The following is a 26,840-nucleotide window of genomic DNA, read 5'->3' on the forward strand; positions in this document are numbered from 1 at the left end:
TAACACAGCATGACCCACTCTTTATTCAAGGAGAAGTCATAAAAATTATTAATAAAAATATTCTATTCTTTTCAATACCAAGACTTTGAAACCCAATCCATATTTTACATGAACAGCTCTGAGTCAGAACTAGTCCGTTAAAGATCTCACTAGCCACCTGATATTGCTGTATTTGATAGTGAAAGTCTGAGGGACTGAGGGTGAATCTACAGGTAGGAAAAGAAAACAGATATTTACTTTAGCATTATTTACCTCGTTATAAGCACTATCTCAATTAATGTCCATGGCACCACATAGTCAGGTAGGGACTTCATTTCATCTTTGAGAGTCAGAGGAGGAAAGTGATGTGCCCACATTCACACAGTTGGAGAGTGGGAGATTAGTGTTTGGATTTGTCTTAAAAACTCAGGATTAGATGGGTGTGGTGGTACATGCTTGTAGGAAGGCAGAGGTAGGAAGATCAGGAAGGAGTTCAAAGCCACAACAAAATTTCAGGTTTTACCTATGCTTTTGAAAAAAACATAGGAGTCCTATCAAAGAAAAATATGGAGCTTAAAACCCGAAAACCAGGGTTTGCTTTTTCTTGGTTTTTAATGATGGCTCACTAGGCAGTGGACTTGGGGGTCTCCCTGCCTTGTTCAGATGGGGATTACAGCAGCAGGCCTCACCTTGCTTGGCTCTGGAAAAGCAGTTTTGAGGGTTTCTGCAAGGCACTATAGCTGAGGACATAAAGATGAAGTGGAATATGTCCATCCACAGGCTAGCTAGCCGGGGTGTCAAGGAGGATGTTAGTCTAAAACAGAGGGAAAGAACCAGCCTGGGGGTGAGAGAAAATGACAGGGAAGGAAGTCTGTGAAGGGTCTATCTAAGTTCAAGGTTCACCTTAAAACTCCAAAGGACTAAAGGAAAAACTACACGCTAAATGATCTTGGAAAGTTATGCCAACCAACACCACACAGGCTGCATGTGGACCCTGATTCAGACAAGTGTCAAACACAATCCTGGTGGGGAACAGGAAAGGTGGCTGCTGACTGGATAAAGGATGATATTCAGGATTATGCTAAATTTTAACAAAGTCCACCAATGATACCGTGACGGCAAGAAAAGGAGTCGTATTTTCATGACACATGATAACATAAATTTATGATTAAGATGATTTGCTTAAAAATAATACTCATTGATATAAACCTCTACTAAAAAGGGTGAGAAATTTGATAGTGGGCTCAGAGTCATGGGAGTATCTTTAGACTGAAGTATTGCCACAAACTGCAAAGACATGAGGAACGGCAAGACAGGAAGAGCAGAAGCTCTGGAGTTGGCATCTTTACAGTCCATCTACCCCAGCTGTGACGGATGACCGATAAGAGGAACTGCTGATTCAGGCCTGGAAACATTCCGAAAGGATTCTTGATAGGAGTAGAATCTATCACAAGTGGGCTCAACCTGTCTCCTAATCTATAGAACCGTGACGTGCAGACAATTCGAGGTAGCATTGCCTCAGGTGCACGTAGCAGCTACAGGACATTCTGATGTAGTGATGTCTCAATGAGTAACGTTTCTTTCGCTGCCAAATACCCCTCCCATCCTGTCGGAACAATGTGCTCTCGGAAAACACAGGGTGCTTGGAGATGGCAACCCTAGAGAATCTCATAAGTATCCTCAGACACATCCTCGGGGATGGGAAGTGGGTGTGGGAAAGTGATCCCAGACCACAGCTGGGCAGGATGCAGCTGCCAGACGGTGCTGGTTACCTCGGCAGAATGTATGGAGTAGTTGGGTGGCAGTTTTTCCAACGCGACTGGGAGACAATAGGATCCGGTTTGAAGACGCTCATTTAAGAGAATCGGCAGCCACTGAAACAGATGATGCCACGAGCAGAGTGGTTGGTATAGCAGCACACAACCCTGGCGATTTATCTAGCTCACAGTCATCGGACAAAACTAAGCAATGATTAGATATTGACCAGATCTCCTTCCGGCAGCAGCGGCTTCAAGCCAGTTCTTTGCACTGTAAATTCCCTGAGCGTTCCTGAGATGGTAATGCCAATGATTTGCTGCTTTCTGGGCCCTTCTGGACTTCCTACAGCACAAGTGTAGTAGCATTTTTTTTTCTTTATGGTCAGTATCGGCTCCTGTCTAAATATCAATGTTCATTTTACTTTTCATGGCTTTTAAAGAAATATTTTTTTCCACTGAAGATATATATGTATATATATATATACATATATATATAACTTAAATTCAGAAATAACATACATGACAATGCTTTTTTTAATTAAATAAATGGATATTCGTTAAAGATTTGCTACCCATTCGCTTTCCTTTTGAGGAACCTGTCATTTCTAAGTAAAGCCATTTCTACTTTCTGCTACAGTCCAGACTAGCACATTTTACAGTTCTTGACAGGAGACAAGCAAGTGAGCAGAGTGTAGGCACTCTCTGCAGGGACCTTGGCTCCATCAGCAATAGCAGGGGGAGGCGGCAAGCTGAAAGTAACTCACTGAATAACCCAGAAGACTCTCTCCGGAGGCCCCTTGCTTCTGCTGACAGCTGATGTGGTAGAAGGTGAAGAGGAGGTGGTGATTTACTGTGAGCTTGGCGGGGAGCTTAATTTTCACTTCTTCGTAAAAGTCGGGAGACCTGTATCAGAAGCACATTGGACACATAACACGGTCAGCAAAGGGAGGCCGCCCTGAAAGTGAGGCATGGCACCGCCCACCCTTTCCTCCCAAGTGCCTGCATGATGTGGGGCTTCTCATTTCCTTACTCCTGCTCCTAAGCTGGAAGGCCTCGAGGCTGAACCGACGTTATGAGAAACATTCCACCTACACAAAACTGCTCACGATCTGAAGGCTATGGTAGAGAGCAAGGATTTTACCCACACAATGGAAAACACAACTTGATCCGGAAAGAGGATGAGGTTCCGAGTACTGCTCTGGCCTCTTCTCCCATCTCAGCCCCAAGAACGGGCCTGGCATGTGGCTGTCCTCACCAATGGACACTGCTAAGGCTTCACAGGCACTGTCATTTAGTCCCCGTGACAAGGCTGGCCAGTGTTTGCCCTGGCTGGAAGTAGGTCAGGGGCAAATGACAAGATGACCAAAGAGAGCTGGGTTTTACTTCCGGTCCTCCTTGGGTCTCAAACCAAGTGAGAAAATACTCTTTATTTAGCACTCTCTGTCACCACTTTTGAAATAACCAAAATAATATTAGATTCTTAAATAGCTTTTCATCTCAAAGCCTTAGTTACTTACAAAATTGCGCACTGCCAAAATAGAATTACAGAGTAAGTATAAGCTCTCTCTGTCCCCCATTCCCTATGCTGCAGAAATGGTTGGGACAAACACTCATGGAGTCAAAAACCAAACCCTTCAAACCTGGGAGGCACTGAATGCTTATAATGTGTGTTCAGGACTCTGAAATATACTCACTTATTATGGTATGTAATTGCTGTGTACACTTCCTGCAGAAATTCAGGTCCATTGGACTTCCCAAAGATGACCTGTTTGTCGATGTATAAAGAACCAAATTAAGAGTGACTTCTGTCTCTATCAAATCATCTCTCACATCAACAGGATACAGGTGAGCACACGGAACTGTGTGCTCACGGAGTTGTAGTTTATAAGTTAAGGCTAAGTCCTAAAGTGGGCACGATCATACAGACTAAATGTGGGGTGAAGAGTGAACTGAGGTGTCAACGGTGGCACAATTATTCAGATTAAAAGTGGGGTGAAGAGCAAAGTGGGGGTACGGACTAACTAGTGACCGAGGCAAAGGTGTGAGACTGGAAAACCAGAAGTTGCTGTGGGACAATGCTCTGTATCCTGTCACTTGTATTTTAAATAAACACCGATTGGCCAGCAGCCAGGCAGGAAGTAAAGGCAGGGTTACCAGGCAGGAAGTAGAGGCGGGGCAATGAGAATTCGGGAAAGAGGAAACAGTCAGTCTGCAATCGTCACCCAGATACAGAGGAAATCAGACACAGAGCAAGCAAGATGTGACTGCCTTGCCGCAAAAGATACCAAGCCATGTGGCTAACACAGACAAGAATTATGGGCTAAAATAAGTTATAAGAGTTAATAAGAAGCCTGAGCTAATAGGCCAATCAGTTTATAATTAATGTAGACCTCTGTGTGTTTATTTGGGAATAAACAGCTGTGGAACCAGGCGGGACAGAAACCTCAGTCAACAAGAAGTCTTGTCCCTGTCTCAGCACCCAGACACAACATGACAATATCATACTCATTTGTCCCTAGTGAGATGCAAGGATCTTCTCCCCTCCAAGAACAGGGACTTAGCCTTCTGGGAGATTACAGTCTCCACTGCCCTGGCCACCTGTGTGCAGATGCCTCATGGAGTCTGCAGCAGCAACAACAGTACATGCATGGGGTCTGCACCGACGGCACACGGTTTGACTGGTGGACCTGCTCCGGGGCAAATGAAAGAGCCTTTTCCTCTAGATGCAGCAATCCAGAGACCAGGCCCATGGCTTGGCGAGCTGAGATTTACTGCCATTGTTCCTTGACTGAGTAAGTTGGCCTCACACAGGATCTAGACATGGGGAAGCCCTAGTGGTGAGCTGTCAGGTCTGGGCAGAGAGGACTAGGGGACCCCAACAGACATTCCTTTCCTCCTAAGCACCCTCCCCCTTCCACATTTTTGCCACTGTGGCAAGAGGACACCTTGCATCAGGGAACAGGTGGGAGAGAGGGGTGGCTTTTCAGAAAGTAGATATACGAGGAAAGGAAGTACTAGGAAGAAATTTCTTCCTCCAGAAAAGGATCTGAGGCAAAAAGCCAACACTCCACCCCCCATGTACTGTGTATTGCAGGGTATCAAACCAAGGACTTCCATACATGCTAAACAGGTGTTCTATTAGTAGTTGCAATCTCAGCTGACCATTAGCTGAATTCCATTAATTGTGCAAACAGCAATACATCATTTACTAGCAAATTTGGGCATTGTGGGCTTCTTAGATAAGACTATTTTAGTACACTTGGTTTACAGTTTGCCTCAGGATAGATTCATTTCTAAAAGGTGTTGAGGTGGTGTTATCATTACTAGGCTACACTCTGGATTTTTGTAAATGGTCTCATACTCATCTAAGAGTGTATGGGGAAGAAATTCAGCCAAGTAGAGAGCACAGAGCCACCCTCTGACTTGTAGAGCATTAGAACGGCTTGTTCCACGGGCAGTGTGGAGAGATCCTACAAGACCTCTTGGTCCTGTAAAATGGCCTTTAGTTCCAAGGCATGGCATCTCACAATGGCATCATTTGGGAAAGAGACTTAAGACAAATGCTGTTTCCCCACCATCATCTTAGGGACCATACTGGACTAGCCAGAAAGGTCCCTGTATGTGTAGAGTAGGCTATGCTGGAACAGAATACACTGTGTATGGCTTATTGGCAAAGCATTTGTCTAGCATCATCAAGAGACCTTGGTGGGTGATGGGCATAGTCTGTATACTGAGAACTCAAGACGTCATCCCTGTGAACTGACAAAGAGAGGATAGCGCCCCCCGCCCACTGGAGGTAAACGCTACCCTCTCTTTACCGGCATGGCGTTGCTGGGGTCTTCTCCACACATAAACTGGATCTTTATTGTAATGTTGCGGGCAGACGCTAGTTTGTTAGCAAAGTTCAGTCTCTGTGGATAGACGTAGAGAAGATTTCTGGAAAAGAGAGAACCAATAATCAATATCTAGAGTCCACTTCTGCTCACAGACCAACACCTGAACCTGAAGTCTGAAGTAACACTGTCGATCTGTGTCATCACCTGCTCCTGTGACCCTGGCTATGGTACATCATGATGGCATCTCACCAAGACCATAGGCTCTGCCACCACCTCAGAAAGATAGTGACTATTGATGTCTCACTAGAAAAGGGTAAGTGAATCCAACAGTCAAGTTTGAGGCAAATGAATAGCTGTGTGGACCCGCTTCTGATGGGCCAGGCAGAGTGTCCCAAGGAAATCATCTAAGATCAGAGCAAACATTGAGAGCCATGCTACAAATGTAATCCCTCTGAACCACTAGGAACAGGCAAGTTCATGTTCAGAATCCCAGTCCTGGTCTGCAAAGAGCGTGGGAGGGGGTTGCTTCATATTTTAAGATGCGACAGTCTTCTAAGCTAAGTAGTTACTGCATTAGAGAGGCCCGATTTGGGAATTAGGCTGATCCTGTCTCCCCAGTTTTCATAGTCTAGTTTTGATTTCAAAATAAATTTGAAAGCCTTATTGTGCAAATATATTTCATTAGCAACCAGTCATTAATGAAAACAAAAACATTTCGCAGACTATCATTAAACCCTACTTAGTTAGTACTGTAAGCATTATGGCTGAGTCCATTAGCTTTGTGGAGGGTGAAAGCTGCCTCCCAAGTCTGTATTCTCCAGTCTGTTCTACACCTTCTACAGAACCTGGTGTTCTGTAGCGTTAACAGGCAGCTGGAGAAGAAAAGGTGGTGGGGGAAGCAAACACTGCTGAAGAAGCCTGGGTCAAATAAACTAAACAGGCTAATGTGTACGTTGAATACCAGAGAAGGGCGGAAGTCTACTCCTCTCCCCAGTGTTTAGAATTCACTTTATTTGGCTGACGTTTCTCAGATATATTTCTCAGACAGACAGACAGACAGACACACACACACACACACACACACACACACACACACGTGCACGCGCACTTCAGAATTTTTATGCTCTAAGATGGATTAACATTCTAAGATTCTAAAGCTGGCTACAGAAGACTATGTCCCATCCAGGAAGATGCTACAGCACAAGGATTCTTCTGAGCTGGGTGCAGGAGTGCACACCTGTAATCCCAGAACTCAAGAGGCAAATGCAAGGGGATCATTGCCAGTCTGAGGCCAGTGTCATCTACATAATAAAATCCAGACCAGTCAGGGATACACAGCACAATTCTGCCTCAAAAACAAAAGTCAAAACAAAACAAAACCCAAGGATTTTCTACTCAAATATCTTGTAGTAAGGAACGCTGTTAGGTTATTCAAGGAGAAAAATCAGTATCTGGAGCTCTGAAGAACACAGGAGCTGTTGCTTTGTATGCCAAGTTCAAAGGTCATAGGGGTAAATATATAGCATTCCTATGGTTTGCTGATCCTTGTCTCTCTAAACTGGGTGCTCACTAGAGATAGTTTGGGGGTGAGAGTCTAGGATCTGGTAGAGTTGTGGTACCCTTTCTAGGCCACTCCGACTTCACACAATAGTATCACTATCCTGACGGACGCAGTGGCAGCTGGAACACCCCTGGGGTTTTGTCCTTTGTTTTAGGCTATCTTGCACCCTGTCCTCTTATTGGCTCTTATTCCTGTGTGCACTGAATACTTCTTATATTCAAGTGTAAAGCAAGGTAAGGCATCCATTTGAATTCAATTTCAACGGCCAGAATATTTAATGAGCCTTACCCAGGAATGGAGACGATGGATCACGGCACAACAGAAGGTTTGGCTTAGAATCTGGGGGTATTCAGGTTGGGAGGCACCTAGCGCAAGCCACTATTTTCTAAGATGAGAAAATTATAGCCTTGAGAGATGAGGTGAGTCCAGTCTGTGAGTCAGCAGCTGAGAGGCAGAGGACCAACATCTATCATGTCTTCTCTACCCTCTGCTGTCTCAGTGGTACCGGTCCATCTGGTTCGCCAGTCAGAGTAAATCTGATACAGCTGAAGCACAGGTGCCATCAAAGTGGACACTGGTATATTCATGGACTGAAGAAGTTTACGTTAGTGCTACAAGAGGTGTGTGTGTGCGTACATTGCTAAGGGCATAAACATGCCTGCCTGGGAGTATGTATACCTCTTCCCATTGCTCATTCTTGCTAATCTCCACTGTTGCCACGTCAATAAGAGGGTTAAAATTGATTGAGCAGCGGGGATAGGCTATCCTGAAAAGGGCTAACGCTGGAGCCAGGGGGCAGAGATTAGAATCCATTCTTTGTTTCTTCTGCCTGTATGGCTTTGAGAGACTTTGCTTCTGGAAAGTTGAACTGTTTAAAACCTCAGGGGAACTAACAAGTGCATCAACCTATAGGCTGTGGTGAGCATATAAACCCAGTATGCAGGGGGAGGGCAGGAATCCTGGTAAAAGCTCCAGGCCTATTGGGCTACACAGCAAGAGACTCAAACATTCAGAGGGAGGAAGGGATGCATTCAGAGGCCAGAGGAGGGTCTTAGATCCCTGGATTGACGCTGTTCTAGGAACTGGCCAGTAGAATCCTTTGACCCCACATAAACCCTCATCCTCATCAAGGGAACACTCACTCTCTCAGTGTTTTGGCTCTTCTTTGTCTACAGAGCGAATACCTTTCTTTTCTTAAGGTAAAAAAGAAAATGTTTTTTTTTCCCAGTGCTATTAGCTTTTTTGTGCCCTGAGATGTATGTGTTGATTTAATAGCAACCAATATACCCTGCCTTAAAGTTGATGGCTAGTACTGGATCTTTGTGGTCTAATCTCAGAAGTCTCACATAGAAAAGCCCTCTGCTTTCTCAAAGCAGCACCGTGGCCATTTCAAAGTCTTTAGCTGTTCTCTAAAACTCCCCCTACTAAGCTTTTTTTTTCCCCAGAGGCAAAAAAGATTCCAGGAGTCATTTGCTGCAGTGTAAATGCAGGGGGGTCCACTGCACCTAAGAGAGGCTCTGCTGCAATGAGAAAAGTGGGTGCCCTTCATCTCTTCAGCAGCCAGACGGCAAGACAGATTCCAGCAGAGCCATGGTCAAAATGCCCACTGACGTCAGTATCTGTGGTTGACTGATGGCTTTTATGCAAGCATTCAAAAGGAAGTGGCAATCCAGATACATCACTGAAGCAAGGCAAATCGCCGAGGAGGTGATTTTGGTTTGCCATTTATACTTCACCTCCAGGAAAATCCATGATAGAAGTACTAGGAGTAGCTGCCATTATTTCACAGTTAGGACGCACAGGTGCTGACCCCCAGTGTCAGATAGAAGCGCTAGGGTTTTAAATACACAAATATACAAAAAAAAATGGGAATTCTCAGAGCTCAGCATTGGCTTTGGTTTTTGACCGTTGTTCTAGGTAGTCCTCTTCTGAGCAAGGAGGATTACAGGCAGGTGCCGTTAGGCCCCCCTTGAGAGCTCAGTATTTTATGTGCTGGGAATTACTTAGAAAACCGACAAACCTAATGGGCCTGCATTTTTTTTTAAAGATACATTTATTTATTATGTATACAACTTTCTGCCTCCATGTATACCCACATGCCAGAGGAGGGCGCCAGATCTCATTACAGATGGTTTGGAGCCACCATGTGGTTGCTGGGAATTGAACTCAGAACCTCTGGAAGAGCAGACAGTGCTCTTAACCACTGAGCCATCTCTCCAGCCCCATAGGGCCTGTATTTTTAAAAGTGGAAGTTTGTGTTGTAAACACACACAAGCGCTCTACAACTCTGTCATTACCAGTGGAACAGAAGGCAACCAACACCAGCATTACCTGGGAGCTAGTCTGTGCCCAACATAGCCAACTTCAAGAAGCACTGGCCAAGAGAATTGGTTTGCTTTTAATCCAAAGACATAAAAAGCCCAATGGTTGACTATGATATTTCCCCCCTTTTATTTAGGATTTACTGCTAGGAAGTTCAAAGCCAACTGTGTAGCTCACTGCCAAAAACCTTAAAAATATTGTGTATCAACTTTGCCCAGATTTAGAGTGAATTCTCTTCCTCTATTTTCCCTATCAATGTGTGGTGGTCTAAATGAGAATGGCCCCAAAGGCTCATGTATTTGAAGGTTTGGGTCCCAGTTGGTGGAACTATTCAGGAAGGATTAGGAGGTGAGGCCTTGTTGGAGGAGGTCCTCACTCAGGGTGGGCTTTGAGGTTTCAAAAGCCCAACCGGGGCTAGTCTCACTCTGTCTCCTGCCTGTGGGTCAGAAAAGAAGCTCTTAGTTACTGCTCAGCTCCATGCCTGCCTGCATGAATGCTCTCTGCCACGATGGCAAGCTCCCAGTGACATGTTTTTTTTATAAGTGACCTCGGTCATTGGGTTGTGTTGTTTCATCACAGCAATGGACCAGTAACTAAGACACAATCCCTGTAGGCTGCCTCTGACACTCTTTCAAATCACACGGCTCATACATAGCTGCATAATAAATACAGAGCACTTACTGTGTCCTGCCCTGCCATTCTGTGAGCATGGGCTCATGGCATTCCTAGTGCTTCTTGTTTACAGTGTCTTATGTTAGGTCAACCACACAATCATAAAGGACTGTAGTGGAAGACAAGAATGAGAAGGAAGCCCTGATATGCGGCGTGAAGGGATTCAGAATTCAGGCAAGTATAGCTAAGTCCGGAGCCTGCTCCACATCTCTCCCAACTGACAGCTACTCACCGTGGACCTCATGATGTGGAACTGGACCTGCTTGTAATAAGTAAAGTAAGCCAGACATAGAAGCAGAAATGTTAGAAGGCCCCCTTCCTCCTCCCACATCAGCAAAAGTAGTAAGGGAAAATAGTCCTGAAGGCCAATCCATCAGAGGAGAATCAGCCCCGCTGAAAAGCAGTTTAAAGACAAAAGAAGGTGCATATTTAGCCTCATTTACTGGGGAAGCAGAGCAGGAGGTTCACTTGAGCCCAGAAGTCTAGGGCCAGCCCAAGCAGACTAGGAAGACCCTGTATGGAAATAAGCACGATGACAAATGCCAACAAAAATACAGAAACCAAAGAAAGACGGGACCCTGGATTTCAGGGTGCTCCCTCTAGTCTAGAGAAACCACTTTTGACAGTGAACTACAAGCCCGGATTTGCCTTTCTTTAATCACTTCTCCATAGCTTATACCCCAGGCAGTCTCGACCTTAAGTTATATGAAAAGAGGTGTCTTGTGAATACCTGGATGAGTTCTATAAACAGAACCTCCGGGGGTAAAACCAGCATTCGTCACCATTAAATACAAGACTTTTAGTTAGAACAGGAACTCCAAAGCATGGCAGGCTCAGATGAGCACAAAGCCAGGAGGATGTCAGGAGCCGTGAGCGGGAGAGCCAATGACTGCGCGGCACACATCCTTCACAGGTCACTTGCACATTCCACATAGCTCCTCACGCTGCTTCTGTTTCCTGTGCCAGACAGGCTTTGTAGAAGTGTAAGTTTGTACCGTGAACCACTGCCCCAAGGGAGACTTTACTGTGTGTCATCGGATGCACACCTTGACCCCTTCCCACTACACTTTCCAAAAAAAAAAAAAAAAAGTGCTAAACTTCTTTTTTAACGCTGATAGAAGGCAGAGCTGGGAGTGAGAATAAAACCCTTTGCAAAAAAATAACAACAATCGCTTGGGGCCCTGGGTGAGTGCTTTTCCTTGGTCTTGCATTTACAAAAGATAAAACATATAAAAAACAGTGCACTTGTTTGCTAATGAAAAAGGTTGCGGCTTGCAGAAGTGGGTGCATTGTGCCCTCAGGTGGCTGAAGGGTGTACTACAGCCACAGCGGAGGAAAAAAATAACACACCAGGCTGTAAGTAACCTTAGGACATTGGCTTTCTTTTGAGTTTTTTCCATCCTTAGAAAAGGGAAGATTGTTGAGTTTGGGAGTAATACATCAGGATGTGGGCTCTGTATGCCTGATTTACAATGAAGTCTGAGTTGGTTCTAGAGCCAGGAATCATTCTGTTTCCATTCCTTGGCTATTTCAAATGGCTTGGTTTTGCCCGCTGTTCATCTGAGGTAAATGGTTTGTTCCGGACACTGCCTGCTAAGACTAGTAAAACAAATGCTAGGGCTTTCTCTCTTAACACAGAGTTCTTTAAACACTTCTTCAAAAGATGAAAAGCAGGAAGCTGTCCAATAGATAGACATGCATGAAGTGTTGTATGTTAAGATGCTCCACTATAACATAACCACAGAGCAAAAGGCTCATCAGCACAAGGTTAACCAAGTCAGAGAATGTACACAGCAAGACCGAGTTAGCTGAGAATGTAAGAGAGGTTCTGGGAATTCATAAAAAGTGCTGTTCACACACATCAGGCTGCTGAGGAGGAACAGGGCAGTGTGAGGATTATGATTCTGTCCTAAGAATTCTACTCACTAAACCCTAGCTCCCTGACGATCCCTTGGAATCAGCCCTCACCCATGCAGCATGCTGCAACCCTCACAGTAACCATTAAGACTTCACAGGGGTATGCAAGGCACCTACTTGTTAGGCTAGCACAGACTTTCTGGTCTGAGAACTCTCGACTGAATAGGAGGAGGCCTGGAAACAGCTAATTATCCATCAAAGAAATTGTGTTCCGACTGACAGCCTTGTTCTCAGCAAGCACAGTCCTCCATGGCAGTCCAATAATTAGATAAACAAGACTTCGGAGGCTGGGCTGAGAGACGAGATGCACTTTATGTGGCTTTCTTTAATGTAATCACTAGTTAAAAGGCCGGCACGGAGTTAACAAGCTCATTACAAACGCTTCGTCTGTGATCTCTGCACACACCCCCATGGCAGCTACCGGATAAGATGCCCTTCAAGGCCTTGCTGGGACTGGGCCCCAGCTCACACTGTTTTTATTCTGCTCCCACCGCAAGGCAGCTGGCACTTCTATCGCCAGCTGCTGGGCAGCAGGAAAAACAGGGGTTGATTCCAATGCATTCTTAGGCAAACAGATAGCCTTTAAAAAAAAATCAGGGCCACGGAAACAGGAACGCAGCTCAGACTCAGACAGTCTTTTTTGTCAACCTTAGTTTGCCACTTTTGAAACTGCTGTCATTCTCTTGGTGACTTCTCAGAGCTGCAGCCTGGGTCAGTCTTAAAGGACACCTGTCTAGCTCAATCCCTCCATAGAGGTTGGACATTGATACTGTGGGGTAGATCCATCCTTCCTGCCAATACTGAGCAGGTTGGATATGGTTTCAGAAGACCAGGGTTCCTGATGTGCTAACCCAGTCACTTTTGGGAATGACACTTCTCAGTTTGTAAAGTGATCGCAAGCATCTGAGCAAGTGCTCATTTTGTTAAAGCCCAGCGCTCGGGAAGCCTGAGCAGTTCTGTTAGGGTGGGCCTTGGGGCCTTGCTTCACAGCAGCTGGAATAAAGCAGAGGTACAGGGGACAGTGTCCACGCAGGATAAACAATGAGTTTGACGGAAGACACTACAGAGGCGCAGTCAACAAAGGAGTTCCCTGAGGAGGTGGAGGAAGGCCAGGCTGGGGGTTGACATCTGTCGTTAGACTCATGGTGATAGCTCCCTTCATAGTAAGGCCATACCGTAGGCTGCGTAAAGTGACTAACCTAGCCCTAAACTTGTGGCTTTGTCAATGGATTCATTCACTGTTGGGCACACCAGATGCGATTATTCTCTGGAGGTCACAGCTATCTAAGGTATTTATAAGTTAAGCCTCATATCACATTTATGAGATTAGGTTTCACAAATTGACGTGCTCTTTGGCGTTCATTTTCATACATTTTATCTTTTTAGATCGTGTAATGGCTTGAATGAGAATGTCTCCCCTAAACTCACATGTTTGGATGTTTGGTTTGCAGATGGTAGAACTGCTTGGGAAGGATTAGGAGGTGTGGTCTTGTCAGAGGAGGCGTGTCACTGGGAGTGGGCATTGAGGTTTCAGAAGCCCATGCCATTTGCAGTTATAAATCTCTTTCTTGTGTTTGTGGGTCACATGTAAGCCCTCAGTACATGAGGACCAGAGAGGAAACACTGAAATTTAACACCGCAAGTTTAGACAATAAGCTTTCTAAATTCCTTGAAGTTTTAAAGTAGCAAGATTCTGGGCCAAGTTGGTTACATTGTTCTTTCTGTAGGCATGGGTATTGAGACACAGTAGCTTGGCACTAAGAATAGGCCCTTCCCTCACCAAACTGGAAAGAAGTGCCTTCCATCACTTCTAAGAGTGAAGATCTGGTTCCAGCCCAGTGGCCATGACCATCCCCTCTTGTGTCAGGCACAACCAAAGAAGACCAGTTCTGCATCTGCAGGTCTGTTTCTCAGGACACCATGCTGGGTGCAGAGCACAGGCCTAGACTTGTTCTCACTCCCACATTCTGAACGGCTCAGTGCACAGATACGTCCCAAATCCTGCACTGATGTGATTAAGGGATAATGTCTGCAGTAAACAGCTCCTGCAGGGGATAAAATGCCGAGGGGCAGTTGGGTAGCTCTAGGATTCATTTGGTGTAAGTTTATTCCCATGCCACAAGCTTCCTCTTCCAATTATAGGATAAGGTTTCCACAAAGGTGGAGACACAGCCTCTGTAAGCAAACAGGGTCGTGCCTTCATCTTCCTCCAGGGAGTGGGGAACAGAATGACTACTGTCTACAAATGCTTCGCTCTTCAAGGAGGGTGTTTAAGAAAATGAGGCATTGCTGCTTCAGGATAAATGAAGTTGGGGACCTGTGTGTCTCACAAATACCAGAAGGAAGAGCTCCAAGTGTTATTGTGTGGCACCTGAGTGTATGGAAGAGCCCCATGTCTTACTGTGTGGCACTCGAGTATAGTTCTCATGGTAACTTTTTACTTAGTGCCCTACTAGCCTGTCCTTTTTAGGCCTCATGCTAGTGAACCTGCAAGATGCATGTGGTGGGGGGACAGGTGGGCTCTGAACCTCCTTGCATGTCACACAGGAAAGAGTGGGGGAGGAACTGGAGAGATCTCATGCACCACTAGGAGAAGAGATAATCATTCAATTTTTGGGGGAAAAAGTAGCAATACAGATGCAACTGAAAACAAATATCCCTTGTAACCCAGTAATTTCACTTCCAGGCACATTCCCTAGGGAAACACTCACAGAGGGACAAGACAAAATCTGTGACTTTGCAGAACTAGTAGGAAACACAAAAGTCAAGGCTAGAGAGATGGCTCAGCAGTGAAGAGCACTGGTTGTTCTTCCAGACAACTCGGGTTCAATCCCCAGTACCCACATGGCAGTGCCCAATGTGTTGTCAATCTCGTCTGGGAAACTTGCCCTCTTCTGGCCTTCATGGCACCACACATGCGTGTGGTGCACAGACACACATGCAGGCAAGACACCCACATGCACTAAACTAAATAAATTAATTTAAAAAGAGAACCACACATGTCAGGCTAGGGAGATAGCTCATTCATAGATATAGCTCCTAGGCTAAGTGCCTGCCATGCAAGCATAAAGACTTGGGCTTGACACCTCTAAAAACCGGAGCATGGCATCATGAGTTTATGATCCCAACACTGGGAAGGCAGACACAGGAGAACCATTGAGCAGACAATCTAGAATAATTTGTGAGCTCCGGTCCCAGTGTGAGAGAGACCATACCCCTATAAACAAAGTGGGTAAATCACAAAGCTGACCTCTGGACTACACACACACACACATACACACACACACACAAAAAAATGCTTAACAAAAGGCAAATAAAGAAGAACAGACAGTGAATTGGATAAATAAAATATGGCCTCTTTAGACAAAGAAATAGTACACAACAATAACAAAAAATTAATATGGCTCTACATAAATCAATACTGATATTTAAAACATACAAGTTGTTCCCACTGGTTAAACTCAGGACTAATTCAAAAGAAAAATGAACAGTTTAGCATAATGCATCAAGTTAATAACATGTATGAGTGCATAGCAATACTCAAAAGAGAAAAAAAAAACTGCTGAGTGAAAAAAACCAAAGTACCTAATACACAGACTGAGGCCCAAAGGAATACAAACATAACAGCATCGATATACACAGATGTGTTTGTGTGTGTGTGTGTGTGCGTGCGTGCGTGCACAGAACCAGACATGAAAGAAGGGCACATATAAGCTTATGATAGTTGTTGCTGGCAGGGCTGTGCTTTGACTGTGAAAAGCCCTCACAAACTCACATATTTGAACACAAGGTCCCCAGCAGGCAGTGCTGTTTTGGAAGGGCTGTATGATCTTTGGGGGATGGAGCAGCTCTAGAGGAAGTGGATCACTGGAAGCCAGCCCTGACTCCCTACCTGCTTTCTACTTGGCCATGATGTGAGGAGGTACCAAGGAGGCCCAGATGCTCACCCCTCCACCACTGAACCACACGCCATAGTGCCTTCCCTTCTAAAATGGGCCATGTCCTCTCAGTGTGTTAATCAACAGAGATCCTTCCCTTCCTTCCTTCCTTCCTTCCTTCCTTCCTTCCTTCCTCCCTTCCTCCCTTCCTCCCTTCCTCCCTTCCTCCCTCTCTTCCTTAAGTTGTTTCCTGTGTTCAATCTCAGCAACGAAAAAAGAAAGCACCTCAGGCAGCAAGGCAAAGGGACTCAACACGATGATAGGACCAACTTCGTGGTATCAGTAAAACTTGATTGGATATTTAAATGAAATGAAACCCCACAAAATGTCATTGACAGAATGTGGAGAAAAGATGCTTAATACAGCATTCTCCCCCACATTTCAAAAGCAAAAAGCCTCTCAAATAAGCAAGAGCACATGAGCGACAACGCTTTGGATAGATGTGTGCTGTTAAATGCCCCTGCAAATTCCCTAAAAGGTCAGGCAACGAGGTCACTTGGGAAGCACAGCAACCTCGCCTGCAGTCCTATGGTGTCTCACTTTCTGCCATCCAGTACAGCAGTCTTGCCACTTGCTTAAATTAATTGAAACAAAGTAAGATGAAATTTTTATTTCCTCTATTGCATTAGCCTAACAACCACATGCTAAATTATGGGCCGCATCTTAGGACTACTCTGCCAACTAAGTAAGTTTTCTGGACAGAGCTGAATTTTGTTTGCTATTGTTTTGCCTGTAATCCAGACTGGCCTGGGGCTCATCGTGAAGCCGCAGCTGGCCTCCGATCTGCAATTCTCCTGCCTCAGCTTCCTGAGTACTGGGATTAGGCATGTGGCACCAGGACATTTTAGTTTCTCTTTTCCTTAAAGACCTTCAGCATGGAAGGAAGTCACGGTGCTAGGTTTGTTTCTTTTCTGTTTTTCTTTTTTCCACTTCTGGTTAGAAGACACCTAGCAAATCTATAACAATTATGACTGGAAATCGCATTCTTGTTGCAGAGAATAAGACAAAGACTCTCTTAGAAGTGACCTCATAATCGTCTGTAGTTCCGAGACATCACATTTAGTTTCTACTCCAACTCAGGAAGTAGGACGAGGCTGGGTGAGAAGGAGTGTATTATCCCAACAAGAGCCCATGTTTCTCACCTGTACACGGTGTGGGGGACATACACTTCCCGGATTGGAAATTCCAAAACCTCCTTGTGCGGACGTGTCCGGTTTTCAGGAAAGGGTTTGACGGGTAGCATCTCAGGTGTCAGGCAGCAGTTCATCACATCAGGAGCTGGGGATACCTCCAGCCTAAGAGAGCCTAGAGCAAATCATGGGGTGGGGGAATATTTACTGAAATCTGTCATGTTAAGAAGGAACCCACAATTACTGAGCTGGGTTTCTTTCAGGAGAATAAAGGTAAGCTGTGGGACTGTATGTGTTTTGGGGTTCCCAGATATTTTCCTGTACCTTGGGAGAAAGGCCTGTCATGCTACATTTTGAAATAACATTTTATGAAATGAAAGTAAGGAACTATAAAATGAGTAGGAATGGATTAGAACAGTCATTCTCTATAGGAATAACTAGAACAGTGGCTCTCCACTAGGAACAGACTAGAACAGTGGTTGTCCACTGGGAACAGACTAGAACAGTGGTTGTCCACTAGGAACAGACTAGAACAGTGGTTGTCCACTGGGAACAGACTAGAACAGTGGTTGTTCACCTGTGAATTGGACCCTTTTAAGGGGATTGCATATCAGATATACTGCATACCAGATATTTATATTACAATTCATAATAGTAAAAAAATTACAGTTATGAAGTACAAATAAAATAATTTTATGGTTGGGGTTCACCACAAGATGAGGAATGTATTAAAGGGGCGCAGCATTAGGAAGGTTGGGAACCACTGGGCTACAAGGTCCAGTCCAGATCTACTGTACCACAGTTATATATGTTGAGCAAACAAACACCCCAGACTTCCTGGCATTGGTAGTAATAAAAATTGGTAGACTTTGGTTGAGTTCTCTGGCTTCCAAAGATGCTACAGGAATAAAATACGGGCTGTTGCTTGAGGATAAGGAAGTCTCTTCAACTACCAAAGCATCCAGCTCTCTATTTATTTATTATTTGTTTTTGTTTTTTGGTTTTTCAAGACAGGGTTTCTCTGTAGCTTTGGAGCCTGTCCTGGAACTAGTTCTTGTAGACCAGGCTGGCCTTGAACTCACAGAGATCTGCCTACCTCTGCCTCCCGAGTGCTGGGATGGGAGTAAAGGCGTGCAGCACCAATGCCCAGCACCAGCTTTCTTTTTAAATATAAGACTTCCATATATTTTGTGTGATAAAGGGCTGGTGATCTGTCCAAACAATTATCGGATTATTTGAGAGACCAAATCTAAAGCATACTTTTGTTTCAGAATACATCCTTCTTATGAGTGAGAAAATATTAATAGATTTGTCAAAAATCCAGAGCAATTTAGATTCTTAACTTCAAACGCAAAAATCTATATTGCCCTTGGCAGCTTAATAAATTAAAGTATTAAACAAGAAATGTCAACCACAGATTGACATTTGGGCACAGTTCAAGAGCATCATAGTTAGCTTCTGTTGACAATTTGACACAGACCTAGAGTCACCTGGGAAGTGGGAACCTCAAGAGAAGAATTGCCAGGATCAGACTAACCTATGGCCACATCTGTGAGGTATTTTTTTTTTTTGATTGCCAATTAGTGTGTGAGAGCACACCTCATGGAGGGCGGTAACACCCTTAGGCAGGTGGGCTTAAGCTGTGGAAGAAAGGCTGCTGAACATGATCCTGGAAGCAAGCCAGTAGGCAGCCTTCTTCCATGGTCTCTGCTTCAGCTCCTGAATCCAGGATCCTCTTGAGCAATTAGCCTGGCTTCCCTCGGTGATGGACTACAGTGTGGAAGAACAAAGCCCAACAAGCCCCTTCCTACTCTGAGTTGCCTTTGACGAGTGTTTTATCATAACAACAGAAGCAAACCAGAATGAAGAGGCTAAAGAGAAACACACCTGGGATGGACTTGACTCTCCGCTGTAAGGATGAAGATCTCTTGTAGTCAGCTAAAAACTTGAACAAGTCTTCATCACTAAGGCGATCTCCCTCCTGCCAAGAGATGCTCTGGGTTAGTGAGGGGAGGCTGCTGACTCCTGGACTGGGAACCAGCTATTTCTAAGATTCCCCCCACCCCAAATGTCATTCTTTTAATTATTATTTTGTTTATTCCTTCTCTATTTCTTTATTTTCCCCTCCCCTCTTCTCTCCTCCCTTGATTCTTTTCTCTTTCCTGAGATAAGAGTCCCACCAGGTAGCTGAAGCTGACCTCCAACTTGCAACCCTCCTGTCTCATTCTCCTGAGTACCACCATACCTGGATTATGGGTTCTATTCTAACAAGTCTTTCATAGAAATTAATGTGGCAGGTAGCCCTGAAATCTCTGAGTTCAACTACCACTGCGCAGTGTTCTTTACAGCTGACCTTCCAGCGCATTGCTGAAGGCAGAGCTTCCGCTGTTTTCCTAGGCAGCTGCCTGGCTTGGAGGAACCAAGGCCACAGGCATCTGCCTTGTTAGTCAACCAACTAAGACTCCATTTAGCCCCTGAAACAATGCCGACTGCACTTCCTCCTTCAGAGATAAGAAGAGGGGAAAAGCATCTTCACTGTCTTCAACTTTGTCTTGAATAGGGAAGGCAGGTATAAGCCCAACCCTCTACACATCCACCATGGGACAGATGCCTGGTCAGGGGCACATCTGAATGGCCTCTAATCCCTGCAACAACTCAGCTGAGCAGATGACACTAATTAACTTCTCTCATTATCCACTAGGCTACTCCTTTGGACTCTGACATCCTCACTAAAACAAGACCAACTCGGTGGCGCTGTAACACAGACAGATACCTGCTTAAAGAAGGTGTTGATGGCCAAGGTGGTGCCTTTGAAGTTGGACCCAACTCCATTCTCTTCCAAGGAGAGGGATCGCTCAGAAGACCTCCTGGTCTGGGACAAACTCCTCCGCTCACCCACAGAGTTTCTCCCTTGAAGGAGAACAATTGTCATTCTAACATGTTGGAACACACACCAGTTATTACTGAACCCGGCCGGCCTTGAGAATGCAATTTTACCTACACAGTGCTCAACCTTTCTTAATCCCCCTCCTGATGTTCTCAACACTCTTACAAGAGGAGAGAGGACCCTGCCCTTCTTCCTGCTGGCAAACAGAGATGGCCAGATGTCACCCTGCCGCAGTCTGGAACTCAACCAGTCCAGGGTCTGCTGCTAGGCTGTTGAGTCACCCCAGTGTTTGCCTAGCTTTCCCCCTTGCATTCCGTTGGAGAGCACACATGCTCACCCATCCCTGAAGGCACTGGGGACTCAAACCAGCTTGGGTACATTCTGGATCACATCTGCCTCTGTTCTAGTGTGGACCGGGTAACATAAGTGCCTTGACTGACCTTTCCAATGGGAATCAGACAGGGTGGAGGCTCTCAAACTCTATTGCTTCCTCATTTTTTGTTTCTTCTGAAGAGCCAGCCTGAAACCTTGTGTCTTTTACTCAGCGAAGTCTAGGCTGTCTGTTACAAACAGTCCATTGTCGGGAAGCACAGCTCTTCAACCGTCGTTCACGCCTAATTCTCACACTGACACTGAATGAGAGCACTGGCTACCTAAATGCCACGGAAGGCACTGGGTCTCTGGTTAGGAAATCAGCTTCCGTGCTCAAGTTAAACTATCCCTTAGACCTAACTGACATCGATCTTGGCAAGTCCTCGACTCGAATGACTTGGGCATATTGCAAACGCCTTCTGAGTTCCCCACACTTTCAAATACATCAGTAAATAGAATAGGCACCTTAGAGAAACTGGACGTGAAGGTCAAAAGTGGGGGGGGGGGAGGTGTATGTGAAGTTTACTGGCAATTGGAAGGAATGCAGGAGTTCTGACTGGCAATTATTCACCGGTAACTCCAGGAGAGCAGCAGCAGGAACAGTCACCCTGGCCTCCACCCAGAAAAGGGCAGCATTTCAGAAGTGACAGAGCCAAGGAATGTAAGAAACATCCAATGGTAGCCTCAAATGCTTGCTGAATAAAAAGGCGTTTAGGAAAACAGAAACTCCACCACAGGTATTGGGTATGGGTCTATTGAAAACTGAAATCACTTGGACACTTCCACCCTTGACTGTAGAAGTCACTGGTTCACATTTATGGAGAGGTAATGAGAAGAGGAGTCTGAAACAAGAACAGTAACTACTGGTTACCTGCTTACCTTTGGTACTTATTCTCATTGGCATAGACTTTAGGAGACCAGAAATTTTGCTGAGAAGTCTGAGTTTTGCTTTATTGGCTTTGAACAGTGCTGACTCTTCTCTGTGGGAGCCAACCACAGTTCCTTTGTTTAACACAATGTGGCGCTCACCACTTATCCTGATTATTTTCCAGCACTTTAATATTTGAGATGGGAAGGTTACTGAAAATTAACTTTTCTTTCCTTTTTATTGGCTTTTTAATATAGGGTTTCTCTTTGTGTAGCTTTGGAGCCTGTCCTGGAACTAGCTCTTGTAGACCAGGCTATTTTCAAACTCACAGAAATCCACCTGCCTCTGCCTCCTGAATCCTGGGATTAAAGGCATGTGCCATCACCGCCTGGCCAAAAATTAATTTTTTAAAGCCTTAAAAGTCCACCCAAAGTTCTTACTATAAAAGTATATTTAAGGCTCCATAAATGCTCACAGTAATTGATTGGGGGGCACTGATCAAACACACGCAGTCCAGTTCTCTACTTACAATCTTCCTCTCACCTACCTCCACACTCTCCCGTTCGCCCAAGTCCTTACTAAGAGTAGATAACCACAAAGCTGGTAAATGGGGGCCCTGCACTTCCCGTTGCAGAAGGAGATCTTACCAGCCACAGGCTCCACGTCAGTGCTCTCTCTTTCAAGGGTGGAGACATTGAAGAAGCTTGCTAAGCTAATGGGGGCCCAGGCAAAGGGCATCCGGTATTTCCCTAGACGTTGGCAGAAGGATTCAGCTTGAAGTTTTAGTTTTTCAACCTTTTCTTTACTCTGGAGGAAGATGGGAAAAGACAGATGAAACAAACAAACGTCAGTACCAAGTCAACCGCCTTGGGGACAACAACAACACTGACAGGGTGAGCGGGGTGGGAGGGGTGGACGTGGCTACGGCGAGGCAACAGGAAAGCAACAGCTTAGACGAAAGTCCAGCTGCTAAGGAAGCAAAGGCTACCGAAGGAAGAGATTTTTTAGAGGGACACCAATCAGTTAGCAGACGACATTTTCTGCTATGAAGACATGCCCTAGGCTTGTTACACTAGCAACATGCAAACACTTCATTTACCCAGATAACTTGTATTCGCCTGAGAAAAACTTGGGAAAGAAACGCTAGTATGTCATCTACCAAAGCCCAAGAGAATCTACTTCATAAAAGCTGCCTTGTAATTCTAAAAAGATCCTTACATATTCCTAACAATGCCATTGTTGTTGACAGTTCTTCCAAGGAGTTCTTCCTAAATTTGTACTCACAGATTTTAAAATGCAAATATCTGTCTTTATTTAGTTCAATCAATTGTATTTGAAGGTAACAAGATAAATTCTAAAAGGGCCACATTTTAAAAACCATCGTGGGAACTTGGGCAAATTGGTACTGGGAAAAGTCTTATTCATGGCTTTGTGACCTATCATGTGCCAATTAATTTATGATGAGCAGAAGCTGCAGCTGGTCCCCAACTGCTAATCTGCATAAGACAATACCCTGTGCTGTTGAGGAAAGCCAGAACTCTTACCCTCTTCCGCTTGTGGGGCTTTGGCGATGCTCCCAATCTGTGTGTAGCCAGAGCCTCGGAACCAAGGCAACAGGTGTAGCTTGGTGTGAGCCAGAGTTCACACTGGCATGTGCATCGTTAGTGTGTTCAATCATGTATTTTTGTTTCAATTATTGTCAGGTCAGTAACTGGTTTCTCTTTCCTCTCATATAATTTACTCATGTTTTGGATGGGAAATATTATAGTCTAACACTATTAACTATTCTGTGGAACACTTTGGAAATTTGTTTATCCTCAGATGTCACCAGTACTTAGATGACTGTACCTTTCCACCATCGCTTTCTTTAATGACCATGTAGGGTTCTGCGCAGTCTGCAATCTCCCCCTGCTGAAGGACCTTTTCAATCTAGGAACAAAAATAATATTAAAACAAAACGAGTGAGCTACAGTCATATAATGGGATCCATGCAACCATAAAATCATGTTTAATGATAATATTTGATGTTCATTACATATGCTCTTCAATGTTAATATACAAAAATATACAGTGGAGTTGGAGGTTGGTGGTACACGTTTTTAATCTCAGTACTCAGAAGGCGGAGGCAGGCAGATCTCTGAGTTTGAGACCAGCCTAGTCTACAGAGCAAGTTTCAGGACAGCAAGGGCTACACAGACAAACCCTGTCTCAAAAAAACCCACAATAAGTATGTACGTGTGTGTGTGTGTGTGTGTGTGTGTGTGTGTGTGTAGTGTGGAGACAACCACATAATTTCAAGAGGAGAATAAAGAACAAGACATATTAAAAAGATGATAACAGCAAATGATAACATGATGGTAAATTTTTATATGATGGGATTATGTGTATTTTGTATTTCCTTCCTATCGCTGATTAGAAGTTTCTATTTTAAACAATAAACACATGTATATCTACAATAAAAATGCAATAAAAGTTATTTTATAAAACAAACCCCAGGAGACACATGTAGGAAGTGAAAAGCTCATTTTCTTTATTATTGCTTACAAAGTAAAAATGAGATATGAGTCAGGCTGGGAACTAAAACCTTCTACAAAATGAATAAATGAACAGAATAAATCATCTGTAATTGTGCCCTTGTATTTCCTGTTGAGGCTGCTTCTCTGGATTTAACAGACAGAAGGAAATGTCTTGAGATGGGTGTCTTCTCATTCTCCTAATGAGTGCTAGCCCTACCAAGCATCTGTTTCTATTTTCCTTCAAGTTAAGGTGTTGACAATCAATTGTCATAAATATGGGCACCGTGTTTAGGGGGAAGAAAGGGAGAAATTTCTGATGTTCTAATTATTTATTCAGGGAAAATGTAAGTGATCTTAGGTGCTAAGATTTAGCCCATTAGCCTGTGTCATTAGTTGAGACTCCCAAAAAAGAAATCTGGTCAACATATGCCGTGGGCACATTCTTAATAGGCACCATTATAAGTGAGGCAGAAACTATTCAAATCTGAATATCCATTTGACGGAGGTGTGTTCAATGGAGTTTCAGGGGAGGTGACACAAAGCTGCTCAACTTCAGTGGGTAGACCCAATAGAGAGTCTCTTTTTACAAGAGAGTTGTTTAAAAGTTCATCCCACTGCCAGCAGCATAAGAGAGGCTGGTTCTGAGAAATGAAGCCCATTGGAAACACGGGCGAAAAGGACTTGAACCAGAAACTGGCCAGTGTTCCCGATCACCACCAGCATTCATTCATTCTTCATTCAAAAAGTCTGTATTATGTTAGCTGCTGGGGAGAATAGCCATGAACACAAGAAACATGGCTCTTCTTCTCCCAAAACTCACAAACAAGACCCCACAGAACAAATGGAAGAATTTGTTTGAAAGTCCATGAATTCAAATAATGAAAACAAGGTCTTGTCTGCTGGTAGTGGAGCACACCTTTAATTCCAGCACTCAGCAGGCAGAGGCAGGTGGATCACTAGGAGTTTAAGGCCAGCTTGGTCTACAGAGCGAGTTCTAGGACAGCCAAGGCTACATAGAGAAACCCTGACTTGAAAAACCAAAGCAAACCAAACAACACCAACAAAACACAAGGTCTTTAACGTAAATCTTGAGTAGAGATTAAGACTCTTTCAAGGTTGGCATTTGGAGCCCAGTGGCAGAGCCCTTGCTTTCCATGTACAAGACTGTGGACTCCATACCCAGCACCACAGGGAGAAAGGAAGGAGGGAATGAGGAAAGAAGGGATAGAGAGAAGAAGAAAAGGGTTCGGGTAATAATCTTTCAGTCGGGACTCTGTGGTGAGGACTGGACATGCCTTGGCTTTAACTGAAACCTTTGGAAAGGCTCCTCAAAATCTAGAACCAAGAGAGTCTAGGTCTTGCTGCATTGGGCCACAGTGACTTTACGAGAACTTTGTCGGATATGAGCACCTCATGTGTGGTCCTTCCTAGCTGATGTGTAGTTGTGTGAACTAGAACATGTGAGTCTTCATGTGTCTAGGCATATTAGAAACAGCGGAGAGTTTCAAGGTAAAGAGGCTACTTTCCAATGTACTTATTAAACCAGGAGAGGTGGGTGTAATGCCTACCTTACCAATTTTAAACATTTTTTTAAAAAGCTTGAGGTTCACACCCATCCTCACTTGTGAAACAAATCCTTTCACACAGTCAAAATCCCGAACTAAGCCTTTAAGCCTGAAACAATATCTCACCGTAATACCTGTGATTGCTGAACCAGGTGATCCAACCTACTTAAGATCTTGATGTTCATCTTGAGAACAAAAATAAAGTGAGAAGCCCCTTCTTCATCACATGACATCTACCTGGGATGTCTAAATATTACAACACCATTTACTATGTATTTGAGGGAAAGCAGCTATAATGATGGTCTTCTAAGACAACTAGGCACCAAACAAAGAATGCTTTCCAGTGTAGATCTAAATTTCTTAATATATCTAGACACCTTAGAATGTGTTTGTTACTGTCAAGTCGGTACACCTCCACATTCAAAAATCTGAGAACACATGTAGTCAGTGGTAGCAACCAACAGATTTCCACTATTAGGTAATTATTGTAGGTTAATAAAAATCAAGGACAGTTGCAAATAAAATTAGCTCTAGAACTAGTGTAGTTTTGTTGGTTGCCCATTGAGAGAATTGTATATTTAACAACAGGTCTGTCATAGCTGAAATTAAGCTTTCCTGTATGTCGAATTCCGTGCCACAGTGAGAAGCATGGGGAGGGTACAACAATAGCAACAGACACTATTCTTAACAAAAAAAAAATTTATTTTTATCATTTTCTTTTTTTTTTTCCGTTCCTAGGGATGAAATCCTGGACCTGGTACCTGCTGGTTAGTGCTACCAAGTCATCTGCGATCCTTGAGGTGTACCTTCCAGTCCCAGCCATGGATTTGAAACTTTCAGAACTTTAGACAGGTTCCTTCAGGCTATAGTCATCGTTGTGAAATAATTAAAGGAAGTACCCTCCAAGCTGCCTGAATTCTTAGGAATCTATATCCACTACTATCAGATCACAGGGGAATCCAAGTGAAACAGGCACAGGATACCAAGCTAAATGTTCCAATCATAAGAGTCCGATGGTTCATGAGATCAGACGCCTGGGTTTACTTGTGTTGAACTATTTACAAATTTTTGCCTTAGAAAGTAAACAAGTGTACCTACTTGGCTGGAGATGGCTAAACACCCAAAGCTTGTTATCAGATTCAAACTAATCACTTTAACACGCAGGGAAGAGCTCTGGTCTATTAAAATCTTTTCATATGGTCAGTCTCCAGTGAAGTGAAGTCTATGGATAACGGCCCACAGATCTTGACTCTCACTGGACACGTGCTCTGTGATAACAGAGAGAGTGAGGGCTGGGAAGTGCAAGCTGTCTGTCAGAGGCCAGACTGGGGATGCTGCCCTGCGGGACCTAGAGAAACATGAACACCATCGGGACTGACAGCTTGTGTTCCTTTCACCGTAGCAACCTTCCACACCAGGATGGCTGAGGGTGATCTCCTTAGTTAGGAAGATTCAGGCTTTATCTGTAGCTGCGACAATTCGTTCTCTACAGCACAGATGAGGAACCGAGTCTCAGGAAG

At 44.4% G+C, this 26,840-nt stretch overlaps 1 protein-coding gene across 1 annotated transcript in view; it reads right to left on the reverse strand.

Annotated features, from left to right (window-relative positions):
- The window catches only part of Dock8 (dedicator of cytokinesis 8), a 194,200-nt gene that overhangs the window by 79,923 nt on the left and 87,437 nt on the right, over positions 1–26,840 (reverse strand). Inside the window, exons 10-18 of the mRNA XM_041661501.1 lie at positions 23,088–23,168; positions 21,887–22,046; positions 19,886–20,022; positions 19,000–19,093; positions 17,125–17,287; positions 5,555–5,672; positions 3,431–3,501; positions 2,501–2,639; positions 1,752–1,853 (exon numbers count right to left, since the gene is read on the reverse strand). Of these exons, the coding sequence (XP_041517435.1) occupies positions 1,752–1,853; positions 2,501–2,639; positions 3,431–3,501; positions 5,555–5,672; positions 17,125–17,287; positions 19,000–19,093; positions 19,886–20,022; positions 21,887–22,046; positions 23,088–23,168 (1,065 nt within the window). The remainder of the gene's footprint in view (positions 1–1,751; positions 1,854–2,500; positions 2,640–3,430; positions 3,502–5,554; positions 5,673–17,124; positions 17,288–18,999; positions 19,094–19,885; positions 20,023–21,886; positions 22,047–23,087; positions 23,169–26,840) is intronic.

Source organism: Microtus oregoni, unplaced genomic scaffold (assembly GCF_018167655.1).
Source record: "Microtus oregoni isolate MIOR12 unplaced genomic scaffold, Mior012 000012F_ref0000307, whole genome shotgun sequence".
Taxonomy (NCBI): domain Eukaryota; kingdom Metazoa; phylum Chordata; class Mammalia; order Rodentia; family Cricetidae; genus Microtus; species Microtus oregoni.